This window comes from Oryx dammah, unplaced genomic scaffold (genome assembly GCF_014754425.2).
Source record: "Oryx dammah isolate SB20612 unplaced genomic scaffold, SCBI_Odam_1.1 HiC_scaffold_4, whole genome shotgun sequence".
Lineage (NCBI taxonomy): Eukaryota > Metazoa > Chordata > Mammalia > Artiodactyla > Bovidae > Oryx > Oryx dammah.
The window spans coordinates 58,845,301-58,860,289 of record NW_024070188.1 but is presented as its reverse complement, the minus strand read 5'-3'; the positions used below and the strand labels follow the sequence as shown (position 1 = coordinate 58,860,289).

At 39.3% G+C, this 14,989-nt stretch overlaps 1 protein-coding gene across 8 annotated transcripts in view; it reads right to left on the bottom strand.

Moving 5' to 3' along the window:
- EYA4 (EYA transcriptional coactivator and phosphatase 4) overlaps positions 1–14,989 on the bottom strand; it is a 367,841-nt gene that overhangs the window by 35,108 nt on the left and 317,744 nt on the right. For all 8 annotated transcript variants that reach the window (XM_040239258.1, XM_040239259.1, XM_040239262.1 and 5 more), the window contains 2 exons: positions 13,332–13,468; positions 9,558–9,641 (listed from right to left, as the gene is read on the bottom strand). In XM_040239258.1, the coding sequence (XP_040095192.1) occupies positions 9,558–9,641; positions 13,332–13,468 (221 nt within the window). The remainder of the gene's footprint in view (positions 1–9,557; positions 9,642–13,331; positions 13,469–14,989) is intronic.

Here is a 14,989-nt window from a genome sequence, read left to right as displayed (position 1 = left end):
TTGATAAATAACAGTGCGTGTGTGTTTGCTAAGTTGCTTCAGTTGTGTCTGACTCTTTGTAACCCCATGGACTATAGCCCTCCAGGCTCCTCTGTTCATAGGATTCTCCAGGCAGGAATACTGGAGTGGATTTCCAATTTCCCAGGCTCCTCTGTTCATAGGATTCTCCAGGCAGGAATACTGGAGTGGATTTCCAATTTCTTCTCCAAGGGATCTTCCCAACCCCAGGGATCGAACCCGTATCTCCTGCATTAGCACGAAGATTCTTTACCACTGAGCCACCAGGAAAGCCCCACTTATCTTCACTACAATCTTATCATTTAAAATCTTTTCATGCTATTTTGGGAGCCTTTCGAGGTAAGTGTGTGTGGACTGTTTCACATAAAAGTATCCAGTGGGTTTATCCTGATGAGCGTATCATTTCTCCAGTGCTGCTCTTATGTAAGAGGTTGTCTAAAATGGGGAGGCAGTATTGGGAGCTTGAATTTCAGTTTCACAATACAACTGTTCACTTTTCTTTCAGTCTTTCCCCTGACTTGGGCTATGGGCTTTACATCCTTCCTGTGGAATAACTTTACAGAGAATCACAGCCTCATAGCACATGATGTATTAATGCTCCAAAACAGATTAAATCCCTGAAGCACAATTTATTTAGCTTCCTTCACGCTTCCCTCTAACCAAGAGGAATTACTGCAACTTCTCGGGTAAAATACTATATGTAGTTAATCGGGGAACGGGAATAATCTTCATAAACTCTAACAGATGAGGGATGATTCCTGGTCTGTGTCCTGCCAAATTTACAAACTCTCATTTGAGAGTTGTGTTGGTATACATGCCGACTGGCGCTCAGTCAGTTCCACAGGCAGCAGAAGTCAAATACCAACATCCTTCATTTGCCATCACGGTAAATACCCAGGAACAGTTCTGTTGACAACTGAACAGAGTCCAAAATGATCGCATCTTAGGGAGATCCTTGGAAAATGCATAATATTATTTATTTATAAACTGAAGCAGGATTCTTCTAAAGTTTTTTTCTAATTAAAACATAAAAGTTAGTTATACAGAGCAATTTATGAATAAAAATGGCATTCCTAAATGATCCATGGGTTTTATTTTTATAGGTGGTGGGGAAAGACAATAGACTTCAAAAGAGTGTAGATTAAGAGCAGGTGGAAACAGTTGTGGGTGCTGGTTGGCCAAACCACTTGTGAGCTGGGTGACACGGTATCCACCACATAGGGTGGTGGTGGGGGGCGGTGAAAGCCAAGGAGATAGTAAAGCATTTAATAAGACCTTCAGCAACCTTATTGAAATTCAGTCCAAAGACAAAAAGTCTTAGGCTCCCACCCCTCAGACTAAAAGATCAGAAACTCTGATGGTGGGACCAGCCATTTCTGTTTTACAAACTCTGAGGCTCACTATGGTTCACATTTGTTCGAGAAGCCTTGTTAAAGTCAGCAGCCTTCAAAATCATCTCCTGGGGTTCACCCGAGCTCCTCTGAACTCTTTTCTCCACACAGCAGTCGATCTTAAACCACCAGGTCCCAAGTCAATCTAAAACCCTACAACAACTTCCACTGCACCTAAATAAATCCCAAACGCCTTACGGGGGAGCTGCTGCGGCCCCCTGCCTGCCTTTCTGCTTTCATCTTGTGTTTCTCCCCCTTGTATACACCCTTCCAGTCACACTGCTCCTTTATATTCCTGGAACACTGGGAGATTGTTCCCGCCTCAGGGCCCTTCTGTGTCCTCTGCCTGGAACTGGCCCCACCGCGCTCCTTCCCCACCTAATCTGTACGCAGCGCCTTCTTGTAATTCAGGTCTCAGTATCAATGTCACCTCCCTTCCCCTGTCAATTTCTATCTGATCTAGTTTTTACTGTCTTCAAAGCAGCTACCACAATCTCAAATAATTTCACTTGCTTGTAAGCTCCATGAGAGCAGGAAGCATGTGTGCCTCTGTTGAGTAAATATTTGTTGATAAGTAAATATTTGTTAGATGAACACAGTTGTTCTTGGAGCTCTAGTGTGTAGTAGAGCTGAGACGACCCAATGTCCTCTCTGTCCCCTTCAAATGTCTCCTGAGCTGCATGTGGTCCCCAGCTTCAGAAGTAGGGTCTGATAAAACAACATTCCTTATTAAGCCACTTCTTAATATGCCAAGATATTAATGTCTTACTAGCTAGACTACAATACCAATTTCCTTACTGATATTAAGAAAAATGTCAATAATTATGATATGATATCAATTCTGTATGGAATCTAAAAAGAAATGATACAAATGAACTAATGTACAAAGCAGAAATAGATTCACAGACTTAGAGAACCAACTTATGGTTCCCCCCTGCCAGCAGGGGAAGGGTGGGGGGATAGATTGGGAACTTGGGATTGACATGTATACAGTGCTATATTTAAAAGAGATAACCAACAAGAACCTACTGTAAAAAAAAAAGAAAAATTAAAAAAAAAGAAAAAGTGTCAATGACCAAATTACTTTTAAAAATAAATAAGCAATAATTCAATAAACAAAGTCATCTAAGTTGTTTTTCATGGAACTCAATAAAGGTATTTTCATTTTGATTGGAAAATATTGAGCGTAAAAACATTTTCACTCTAATTTTTTCAAATTTCCCTGAGTAAACCATTATTCAACATGGTCAGCTACAGCAGGTCCCCTTCCTGTAGCAGAGAACAGTATTAGGGACAAAGCTGTGTTATGAGAATGACCTGGTTCCAATATTTGTACCAGCATTTAACATTCTGTGACCTTGGTTGATTTTCTCAAACCCTAAAAACCCAGTTTCCTCATCCACAGAACTTGGCTCACAATAAATTACAGCAGAGTGGGTTATGAGCATTAAATTGGGTAACATTTGTAAAAATGACTAATCACAGTTACAATTTTTTGAGCAACAATTCACATCAAATGTTCTGCTAAGCTGTTAACATGTTATCTCTTTCTCATTCACTATAAGACAATATTATTCCCATTTTACAGAAATTGAGAATGAAGAATTAATTTTCCCAAGATCAGAAAGCTGTAAGCATCAGCACTGGGCTTTCAAAGTTAGGTTTGTCCAACTCACAGGCTCTTGTCATTAGCCTCAATCCTTACTACTTGTGAAATACCAAACACAGGTGCTACCATGTGGCAGGTAGAAAGGTAGGCTTATCTTCCCACACCTTTCCAACATGCCCCTGATCCTTTTGCTGTTCTGTACCACTGTACGGACATTCTATTTCACTGAATATTTCTTAAGTTTTTCCTTTTGATGGAAAACGATCCCAGTGATCTGAGACAAGATAATTAGAATTATTCCAACTTAAAGGAGAACTCACACAACTGCCTATACATACTTAATTGCCCGTCCTTGTTTCAGGAAATGTCACTTGTATATTGTGTTCATGGTAGCTTACTTGTCTATGCCATGTGATATTCTATTAGCAGAAACAACATGGGGTTTGGGGTCAAATGTCCAGAGCCCCAGGCCTCATCTCTGCCATTGTCTGGCTCTGTGACTTTGCACACATCTTATTCCCTCTCTGAGCATTTTTCCTCATGTACAGACTGGGGAGAACAACCCACCCCTTAAAATGTTTGTGACGCTTAACTCCTGGCATATCATGGGTATTAAATAATCAGTGGTGCCCTTTTTTCCATCACTTTGCCCTGCCTACTCTGCAAGTTATGCTGTTTTAAGCCTCTGTAGGCATAGAGAATGTCTCTGTTTTCTATATGAACAAAGCATTTTGATAATACTTTAAAATAATGGAATTTGTTTGTGAAATAAATGCTGTATGACCAGGGGGCTATCCCGGGAGGTGATGATTATTTCAGTGACATGTCACTGCTGAAGAAAGCAGGAGAAGGCTGCTTTTGGAACTGCTCTTAGAGCCAGTTTCTGAGTCATGCAAGAAAAGCAGCCTCATTATTTGATGTTCTTTTTTTTTAAAATGATGTTCTTTTTTTTTTGCTACTTTATTGGAGCTCCTTCTTATCCCAAATGGAAGTCTGTGCTCAGTTCTGGCATGGTAAAAACTTTATAATATTTTTGATAAAAAGAAAAAAAATACATACATATATATACATATATATATATAGAGAGAGACATTTTAACTGTGTTCTTTATTTATTGCCTTGGGTTCAAATTATTCTCCTATTTCTAAAGATCATGATTACCACAAAAGGATAAAGGTTTGAAATCAGGAAATATTTTAGAAATCTAAAGATAATTCCAAAAGATGAGTTCCACCACTTATTTGGCACAATGGAAGCAATACAGGTATTTAGGTACAGCCTCTAATGTGACTATTTTGAAGGGAACTTTATTTGAATTTGTGTGTTCAAGTTAGACTGTTAATTGTAAACATTTATCTAATATGAAACAGCATATAAATACTGCAATCAATTCAACAGGATTTACTGCATATTCCACACAAGCTAAAATTATTGCAGAAGAAAATGCTTTCAATTGCTGTCTGGAAACTTTTTACACTATATGTTCTATCAGTAACAGAATTTGAGTGTGTACCCCAAATTCATATATAGTTAATTTATTTATAAATCACATACATATTTTTAAAGTTGTAATCATTTACATGTATTTATAATGAACCTGCGTGGTGAAACAGACAACAGTAGAAATTGTGGGGCATAAATGTGTGTGTATACATACACACGTCAATATATTTTCTCTTTATCTCAATGAAACACCTTGTGTGTGTGTGACACATAAGCATCCATCCTGGAGACCACTGAATTAAGATAATAATGATTGTGATAAAGGGGCTAAGACTCCTTTTGCTTTTGTGTTTTGCATATAGAGTCTGTTATTTTTTTTTAACATTTTATTGTATTGGGGTATAGCCAATTAACAAACAATGCTGTGATAGTTTCAAGTGAACAGCAAAGGGGACTCAGCCAGACATATACATGTATCCATTTCCCCACAAACTCCCCTCCCATCCTGGCTGCCACATAAACAGAGTTCCCTGTGCTATACAGTAGGTCCTTCTAGGTTATCCATTAAATACATCAGTGTGTACTGGCCATCTTCAACTCCCTAACTATCCTTTCCCCCTATCCTTCCCCCCCAGCAACCACAAATTCATTCATTCTCGACCATAACTCTGTGCAAGACTCCCTTTTCGAAATGGTCATTATACAAAATTGTTACCTTTCATCTGTTTAGCAACTTTCATTCAGTTCAATTTGGTCGCTCAGTCATGTCCAGCTGTTTGCGAACCCATGGACTGTAGCACGCCAAGCTTCCCTGTCCATCACCAACTCCCGGAGCTTGTTCAAACTCATGTCCATTGAGTTGGATATGCCATCCAACCATCTAACCCTCTGTCGTCCCCTTCTCCTCCCACCTTCAATCCTTCCCAGCATCAGGGTCTTTTCAAATGAGTCAGTTCTTCACATCAGGTGGCCAAAGTATTGGAGTTTCAGCTTCAGCATCAGTCCTTCCAATGAATATTCAGGACTGATTTCCTTTAGGATAAACTGGTTGGATCTCCTTGCAGGGACTCTCAAGAGTCTTCTCCAATACCACAGTTCAAAAGCATCAATTCTTCAGCGCTCAGCTTTCTTTATGGTTCAACTCTCACATCCATACATGACTACTGGAAAAACCATAGCTTTGACTAGATGGACCTTTGTTGGCAAAGTAATGTCTTTGCTTTTTAATATGCTGTTTAGGTTGGTCATAGCTTTTCTTCCAAAGAGCAAGTGTCTTTTAATTTCATGGCTGCAGTCACCATCTGCAGTGATTTTGGAGCCCACCAAAAATAAAATCTCTCACTGTTTCCACTGTTTCCCCATCTATCTGCCATGAAGTGATGGGACCAGATGTCAGCTTTTTCACTCTCCTCTTTCATTTTCATCAAGAGACTCTTTAGTTCTTCTTCAGTTTCTGTCATAAGGATGGTGTCATCCTCATATCTGAGGTCATTGATATTTCTCCCGGCAATTGTGATTCCAGTTTGCACTTCATCTAGCCTGGAATTTTGCACGATGTACTTTGCATATCAGTTAAATAAGCAGGGCGACAATATACAGCCTTGACATACTCCTTTCCGGATTTGGAACCAGTCTGTTGTTCCATGTCCAGTTCTAACTGTTGCTTCTTGACCTGCATACAGATTTCTCAGAAGGCAGGTCAGGTGGTCTGGTATTCCCATCTCTTGAAGAATTTTCCAGTTTGTTGTGATCTACATAGTCAAAGGCTTTGGTGTAATCAATATAGCAGAAGATGTTTTTCCAGAATTTTCTTGCTTTTTCTATGAACCAGTAGATTCTGGCAATCTGATCTCTGGTTCCTCTGTCTTTTCTAAATCCAGCTTGAACATCTAGAAGTGCACAGTTCATGTACTGTTGAAGCCTGGCTTGGAGAATTTTGAGCATCTTTGCTAGCTTGTGAGATGAGTGCAATTGTGCAGTATTTGAACATTCTTTGGCATTGCCCTTCTTTGGGATTGGAATGAAATCTGACATTTTCCAGTCCTGTGGCCACTGCTGAGTTTTCCAAATTTGCTGGCATACTGAGTGTAGCACTTTAACAGCATCATCTTTTAGGATTTGAAACAGCTCCACTGGAATTCCATCATCTCCACTAGCTTTGTTCGTAGTGATGCTTCCTAAGGCCCACTTTACTTCACATTCCAGGATGCCTGGCTCTAGGTGAGTGATCACACCATCATGGTTACCTGTGTCATGAAGATCTTTTTTGTAGAGTTCTTCTGTGTATTCTTGCCACTTCTTCTTAATATCTTCTGCTTCTGTCAGGTCCCTACCATTTCAGTCCTTTTTGTGCCCATCTTTGCATGAAATGTTCTGTTGGTATCCTTAATTTTCTTGAAGAGATCTCTAGTCTTTCCCATTCTATTGTTTTTCTCTATTTCTTTGCATTGATCACTGAGGAAGGCTTTCTTATCTCTCCTTGCTATTCTTTGCAACTCTGCATTCAAAGGGAGTATACCTTTCCTTTTCTCCTTTGCCTTTTGCTACTCTTCTTTTCTCAGCTCTTTGTAAGGCCTCCTCAGACCACCATTTTGCCTTTTGCATTTCTTCTTCTTGGGGACAGTCTTGATCAATGCCTCCTGTACAATGTCACGAACCTCCATCCATAGTTCTTCAGGCACTCTATCAGATCTAATCCCTTGAATCTATTTGTAATTTCAACTGTATAATCATAAGGGATTTGATTTAGGTCATACCTGAATGGTCTAGTGGTTTTCCCTCCTTTCTTTACTTTAAGATTTGAATTTTGCAATAAGGAGTTCATGATCTGAGCCAGAGTCAGCTCCTGGTCTTGTTTTCTGCTGACTGTACAAAGCTTCTCCAAATTTGGCTGCAAAGAATATAATCAGTCTGATTTCAGTACTGACCATCTGCCGATGTCCATGTGTAGAGTCTTCTCTTGTATTGTTGGAAGAGGGTGTTTGCTATGACAATGCGTTCTCTTGGCAAAACTCTGTTAGCCTTTGTGCTGCTTCATTTTGTACTCCAAGGCCAAATTTGCCTGCTACTCCAGGTATTTCTTGACTTCCTACTTTTGCACTCCAGTCACTATGATGAAAAGGACATCTTTTTGGGGTGTTAGTTCTAAAAGGTCTTGTAGGTCTTCATAGAACCGTTCAACTTCAGCTTTCAGCCTTACTGCTTGGGGCATAGACTTGGATTACTGTGATATTGAATGGTTTGCCTTGGAAACGAACACAGATCATTCTGTCATTTTTGAGCCTGCACCTAAGAACTGCATTTCAGACTCTTTTGTTAACTATGAGAACTACTCCATTTCTTCTAAGAGATTCTTGCCCACTGTACTAGATATAATCGTCATCTGAATTAAATTTGCCCATTCCAGTCCATTTTAGTTCACTGATCCCTAAAATGTTGATGTTCACTCTTGCCATCTCCTGTTTGAGCACTTCTAATTTACCTTGATTCATGGACCTAACATTCCCGGTTCCTATGCAATGTTGCTCTTTACAGCATAGGACCTTACTTCTATCAACAGTCACATCCACAACACATGTTGTTTTTGCTTTGGCTCCATCCTTTCATTCTTTCTGGAGTTATTTCTCCACTGATCTCCAGTAGCATGTTGGGCACCTACCAACCTGGGGAGTTCATCTTTCAGTGTCATATCTTTTTGCCTTTTCATACTATTCGTGGGGTTCTCAAGGCAAGAATACTGAAGTGGCTTGCCATCCCCTTCTCCAGTGGACCACGTTTTGTCAGACCTCTCCACTAGGACCCGTCTGTCTTCAGTGGCCCTACACGGCATGGCTCATAGTTTCATTGAGTTAGACAAGACTGTGGTCCATGTGATCAGTTTGATTAGTTTTCTGTGATTGTGGTTTTCATTCTGTCTACCCTCTGATGGAGAAGGATAAGAGGCTTATGGAAGCTTCCTGATCAGAGAGACTGACTGTGGGGGCAACTTTCATTACCTATACTATAATTCACTGCAGATTCACTAAGAGTGCAATTTAGGAGGTAATGTTTTAGTGAAATTAATTTATCACTAGAAGTTGGCATCACAGACTCAATGGACATGAGTTTGAGCAAGCCCCAGGAGATGGTGATGGACAGGGAAGCCTGGCATAAAGCAGTCCATGGGGTCACAAAGAGTTGAACATGACTGAGTGACTGAACAACAACAACAACAACAACAAGACAAAGCTTAACAAAGTTGTTAAACACTGCATGTTGAGCTGACGTGAGACCCTGTAAAATAGTGTCACACTGTAAAGATTTAAGGGGACACTTCTGCATCATATGAAAAGGGACCGGTCAGCTACAACTTTGACTAAAGTGATCAAAGGCAGGCCATGCTGTGAACTGACTCTTGTTAGACTATGAGTCCTACAGAATTAAAGACTCAAATGGTGTTTCCAGCTGAAAAGTCTGTTGCAGGTGCATCAGTCTTTGAAACAACCTCACATGCCTATAAAACAACACTGGTACAAGAAGCAAATGAACTATAAAAATAATAGCAAAAGACAAAGGAAAGTAATGAGATCATCTGTCTCAATATTTGTGTGTGAAGGCATATTACCCTCAGTCACTACAATATGCTTCCTCAAAGTTACCAAAAAATAATTATATTCATAAATCCGAAGGACCTGACAGACAAAAGATTACTTATTTCAAATGCCATTTCATAGCAACATTTGGTGCAACAAGCTAATTCAAACAATTTCTTAAAGTTCCCCGTATTAGAAGATAATATACATTTCATGATGTTTAAAGTCCATTTCAATTTATGAAAACATTTTCTAAAATAACTATGTTGGAGTAAGAAGCTTGGTTTCTCATGTAGAAAACTCAAAGTTATAATGAAGAAGGAAAAAAGAATACAATTTTAAATTATGTTTTATAAAATTTTTTAGTTCATGCTGAATAACAATGAGCTACTAGAAATAAATAATTAAGAGCAGATTTGATAGGCTGCAATAAAAACACTCCAATGCATTTTTAAATGGCTTTTACATTTATTCAAAATAAAATTCTAACAAGGTGTCTTGGGATAAAGTTTCTTGAATCCTTACCTTGCCATACTTCTGGGCATAAGATCCTGTAAGCAGTGAGTGGAAAACAATGATGGTTTCATCCAAGTCCCAGACAAACACACGCTGGAGAAAAAGATAAATATCAGAGAACCATCAAGTTCTAAGGAAAGAGAAATCTCTTTATAGAGGCAGAAAGCATTTTGCTTTATTGTTGGCTATAATCTTGACACTACCGTATAGAAAACTGAGTCCCTTGGACAGCAAGGAGATCAAATCAGTCAATCCTACAGGAAATCAATTTTGAATACTCATCGGAAGGACTGATGTTGAAGCTGAAGCTCCAATACTTTGGCCACATGATGTAAAGAGCCGACTCATTGGAAAAGACCTTGATGCTGGGAAAGACTGAGGGCAGGAGAAGAAGGGGCCAACAGAGGATGAGATGGCTGGTTGGTATCACTGTCTCGATGTACATGAGTTTGAGCAAACTCTGGGAGACAATGAAGGACAGGGAAGCCTGGTGTGCTGCAGTTCATGGGGTCACAAAGACTTGGACACAACTTAGTGGCTGAACAAAAAATGCTACTCTATTATTTTTTCCCCCAAATTTGCCAGATTTATTTCCTGTAAAACCTAGAAGGAAGAGTGACAAATAAATATAATAAGCTTAATTCTGATGTCCTAATTTGAAAGAATTCATCCAAATATTTACTTGCACTTAATTTCCAAAAAGACACATTTGGATTTTATGATAAAAGTGTGCTTTTACAAAATTTTAGATGATGAAGTTTAGCAATTCATGCAAAGAATTCATTTTTTTCTGATTAAAAAAGTAATAATCATGGTTTATTGTTTTAAAAAAAGAATCAGGGACTCAGAAGGAAAAGCAAAATGGAAATCATCTTTTAGCTTACTATATTTAGGTAGTAACTACCATCACTGCATTTAGGTAGCTCTTTTTTCAGTATTGCAAATATACATTTGTGAAAACAGCATCAAACAATATATGCTATTTTACTTTAAGAATTAAAATTTTAAAAATATTTAAAAGAATCAATGAGCAATCCTTAAATACAAATTGTAAAGTGTGGACCTTTGGGTCACATTAGGTGATAAGATATGTTGTTTGGCCTGTGCACTGTTTTGAAAGATTTCAAATGATTGATCAACATTTTGAGATTAGACTTCTCGCAAAGTTCAGGGTTCTGACTGCAGTGGACAAACTTCCAATCTGTAGCAATGCTGGCTAACCTTCCATGGGGCAGTGATGTAGGAGACCCTTGAGACTGGCCAGTGCTTCCACTTCTTCAAAATCTGCAGGCTCCCTAGCCCAGCCCACTCATCTATCTCACCTTCTACCTTCCTGAAGGCATTTTAATCTGCTACTGTTGTTGTTCACATTGTCAACCACAAACTGGCACTTACTAAGAGCACTGCCAACGACTGGACAACAAAAGCATTTGCCATCTGCCTCTACAGAGACTGAACCCCAGGCTGCTATAAGCTGTTGGCCTTCAACAACCTCTGAGGGAGTTCAGGTGGAATGAGGCAACCTGCGCTCCAGGGAATCTGGTGGGACAGGTTTTTAGATAGTTGGATATTTTTAGGAACAGATTTTATGGCCTCAATCTTTGTATCTCCTCATGTTCAGTTCAGTTCAGTCATTCGCTCAATCATGTCTGACTCTCTGCAACCCCATGGACTGCAGCACTCCAGGCCTCCCTGTCCATCACCAACTCCCGGAGTTTACCCAAACTCATGTCCATCGAGTCAGTGATGCCATCTAACCATCTTGTCCTCTGTTGTCCTCTTTTCCTCCCACCTTCAATCTTTCCCAGCATCAGGGTCTTTTCCAAAGAGTCAGTTCTTTGCATCAGGTGGCCAAAGGATTGGAGTTTCAGATTTAGCATCAGTCCTTCCAAAGAACACCCAGGACCAATCTTCTTTAGAATGGACTGGTTGGATCTCCTTGCAGTCCAAAGGACTCTCAAGAGTTTTCTCCAATACCACAGTTCAAAAGCACCAATTCTTCAGTACTCAGCTTTCTTCACAGTCCAATTCTCTCATCCATACATGACCACTGGAAAAACCATAGCCTTGACTAGACGGACCTTTGTTGGCAAAGTAATATCTCTGCTTTTCAATATACTATCTAGGTTGGTCATAACTTTCCTTCCAAGGATTAAGTGTCTTCTAATTTCACGGCTGCAATCACCATCTGCAGTGATTTTGGAGCCCCAAAAAATAAAGTCTGACACTGTTTCCACTGTTACCACATCTATTTGCCATGAAGTGATGGGACCAGATGCCATGATCTTCATGTTCTGAATGTTGAGCTTTAAGCCAACTTTTTCACTCTCCTCTTTAACTTTCATTAAGAGGCTCTTTAGTTCTTCTTCACTTTCTGCCATAAGGGTGGTGTCATTGGCATATCTGAGGTTATTGATATTTCTCCTGGCAATCTTGATTCCAGTATGTGCTTCATCCAGTCCTGCGTTTCTCATGATGTACTCTGCATGTAAGTTAAATAAGCAGGGTGACAATATGCAGCCTTGATGTACTCTTTTCCCAGTTTGGAACCAGTTGTTGTTCCTTGTCCAGTTCTAACTGTTGCTTCTTGCCCTGCATACAGATTTCTCAGGAGGCAGGTCCAGTGGTCTGGTATTTCCATCTCTTGTTGTGATCCACACAGTCAAAGGCTTTGGCATAGTCAATAAAGCAGAAGTAGATGTTTTTCTGGAACTCTCTTGCTTTTTCGATGATTCAGTGGATGTTGGCAATTTGATCTCTGGTTCCTCTGTCTTTTCTAAATCCAGCCTCAACATCTGGAAGTTCACGGTTCACATACTGTTGAAGCCTGGCTTAGAGAATTTTGAGCATGTCTAGAGAAGCACTAAATCCCTTCATGGTGACATCAGATCCTTATGACTAACAAAAAACCTTTTGTAAAATGAGTGCTTAATGGTATTGAACTCTCCCTTCACCAAAACCTTATATATTGACCTTCCCCCACTGCCGCTACGGAGCAGTCTCTCAGAGCTATCTGAGATGCTGCCTCCCGGGCTGCAGTCCTCATTTTGCCCCCAGTAAAACTTAACTCGCATCTTTCAAGTTGTGCATCTTTTTTAGCTGAAAACATCAAGGAAGTGATGTCTTAGGAAGTGGTACAATGACTATTCCTTGACCTTACTAAATCTGAAGAGTAAATTTTTTTCATAATTAAAACACTCAGTTATATAAGAAGTAGCACATTATGGTTAAGAACAGTTTCTTCTGATGTTTTGTAATTAAAATCAGCCTGCTTAGTATGAATATATTTCAAGAGATCCATCCCAGCTTGAAAAAATGTCACAGATATAAACATTTTACCATATGTACCAAATGATTAGAATTTTTCTCATTATCCAATGACCACCTTTCCTTTCCATACAGATTAATTTTATCTTTTAAAATTTACTGACCTATATGAACACCTTTCATCACCCTACTACTCCCAAATAGAGCGTTTCTTATTGCACAATGGCTTTATTTTTAAATAATAATTTTCTATTTGTGCCTTTTGTATCAAAAGATCCAACTATCTCCAGCCTGGAATTTGTAAAGCATCATTTTTAAGTTACTGTCTTCAATTTTGTATTATAATGGATGATATCTCCAATTTTAGAGCTGTGAAATGCCAGCTTCCATGTAAGTCCACTCATTTCATTATACGTCCTTTTCTTTTAAGTTTGAAACTTCATGAAACTATAAAGTATAGAACATATCCAACAGAATAAAACATCTATTACGTCTCTTAAAGATAAGTCAGCATACCTCCAGGTCACTGTCAGGAGGCGGGGAGGGATTATTTTTCCGGCCTCTTCCTCTGGACTTTGACCCAGAACTCCTGCAGGTTCTCTCATCAAGATCTTTGATGGGTGTGGAGGGGCTTTGCACAGTATCAAACTCTCCTGTAAATAACATAAATTGTGTCAAGAATAGCACTTTATTTTTAGATCAGGTGTAAGTCTTCATTATGAATTATCTTAACAAAAAGCTCCTTATGAGTAAAAAAAAGAAAGAAAGAAAAGATATAATCCCAAATACACAAAAATCCTAATTTAGTCAAAAAATTTTGCAGGTCACATCATTTTCTCCTAGATTCGATCTATGTGAGCTATTAAACCTGAACACCTTTTGTACTCCAGATGCTCTCAACTTGCCTGTCTCTATCACCACCTAAATACTTATCTAAATTTAGATCTGTTCTCTTGCCTGGAAAATCCCATGGATGGAGGAGCCTGGTAGGCTGCAGTCCATGGTGTCTCAAAGAGTCAGACACAACTGAGCGACTTCACTTTCACTTTTCACTTTCATGCATTGGAGAAGGAAATGGCAACCCACTCCAGTGTTCTTGCCTTGAGAATCCCAGGGACGGGGGAGCCTGGTAGGCTGCCGTCTGTGGGGTCGCACAGAGTTCGACACGACTGAAGCAACTTAGCAGCAGATCTGTTCTCAACCCCTCATGTCAGAAGAGAAGATCCCATCCCTCCACGTGCAAGTATGACTTCTGAGCCTCAGCTACCGGGAAATCTCTTCCCTTCAACCTCTCCCTTTCCTGGGGTGAGGGGGTGGTTCAGGCACAGACAAATTAAAAAGTCCTTCCATTTAACCTTGCATCTATAGAAACTATTTACTTGCTATCTTTTCTTTTTAAAGGATCTTCTCTTAAAAGAACAGGGCATACTAGTCCTGTCCAATAGAAATATAATATGAGCCATGAATGTAACCACACATATAATTTTAAATGTTCTAGAAGCTGCATTTTAAAAAAATGTAAAAAGCAACATGTAAAATTATTTTTATTCCTACATGTTAATTGCTCTAATATATTCAAAACATTATCATTTCAACATATAATAAATATGAACATGGCATGTTTTACATAATTTCTTTTTCACACTAAGTCTTTGAAATCCCGTGTGTATATGACACTAAGAGCTGATTTGGATCTGTAGTAGGTACATGTGCCTACTAGGCCCCTGCAATGGAGCTAGTATAGACTGAAGTCACTGGCTACAGAACTGAATGTCACATTTGTCTCTACTTTCTGACATTTCATTTGTCATAATCCAGCTTTCGTTTACCAAAACTCTAACAAAACTATTCTTACCCAGAGTCTCCAAAAGCCACTTAAATGACACACACAATAATAAATAGACCCAGTCCTTACCTTCCTGGATCTCTGTGCTACATATGATCGATCCTCTTAAACACCACCTCTTCAGAACCACTTAGTAGCTGATACCCTGCTAGAATCTTCTAGAATTTTTTCCATGAGTCCTTCTCTGTCTAGGAGACTCGGACTCCTTTTCTTCCTCCCATTCCTCACATGCTGGGATTTAGTGGTTCTATCTTTTGATCATTTTCCCCACTCCACACTATGTGGGCAATCTAACCCTCTCATAGGTCAGTCACTTTCTACTCGAAGA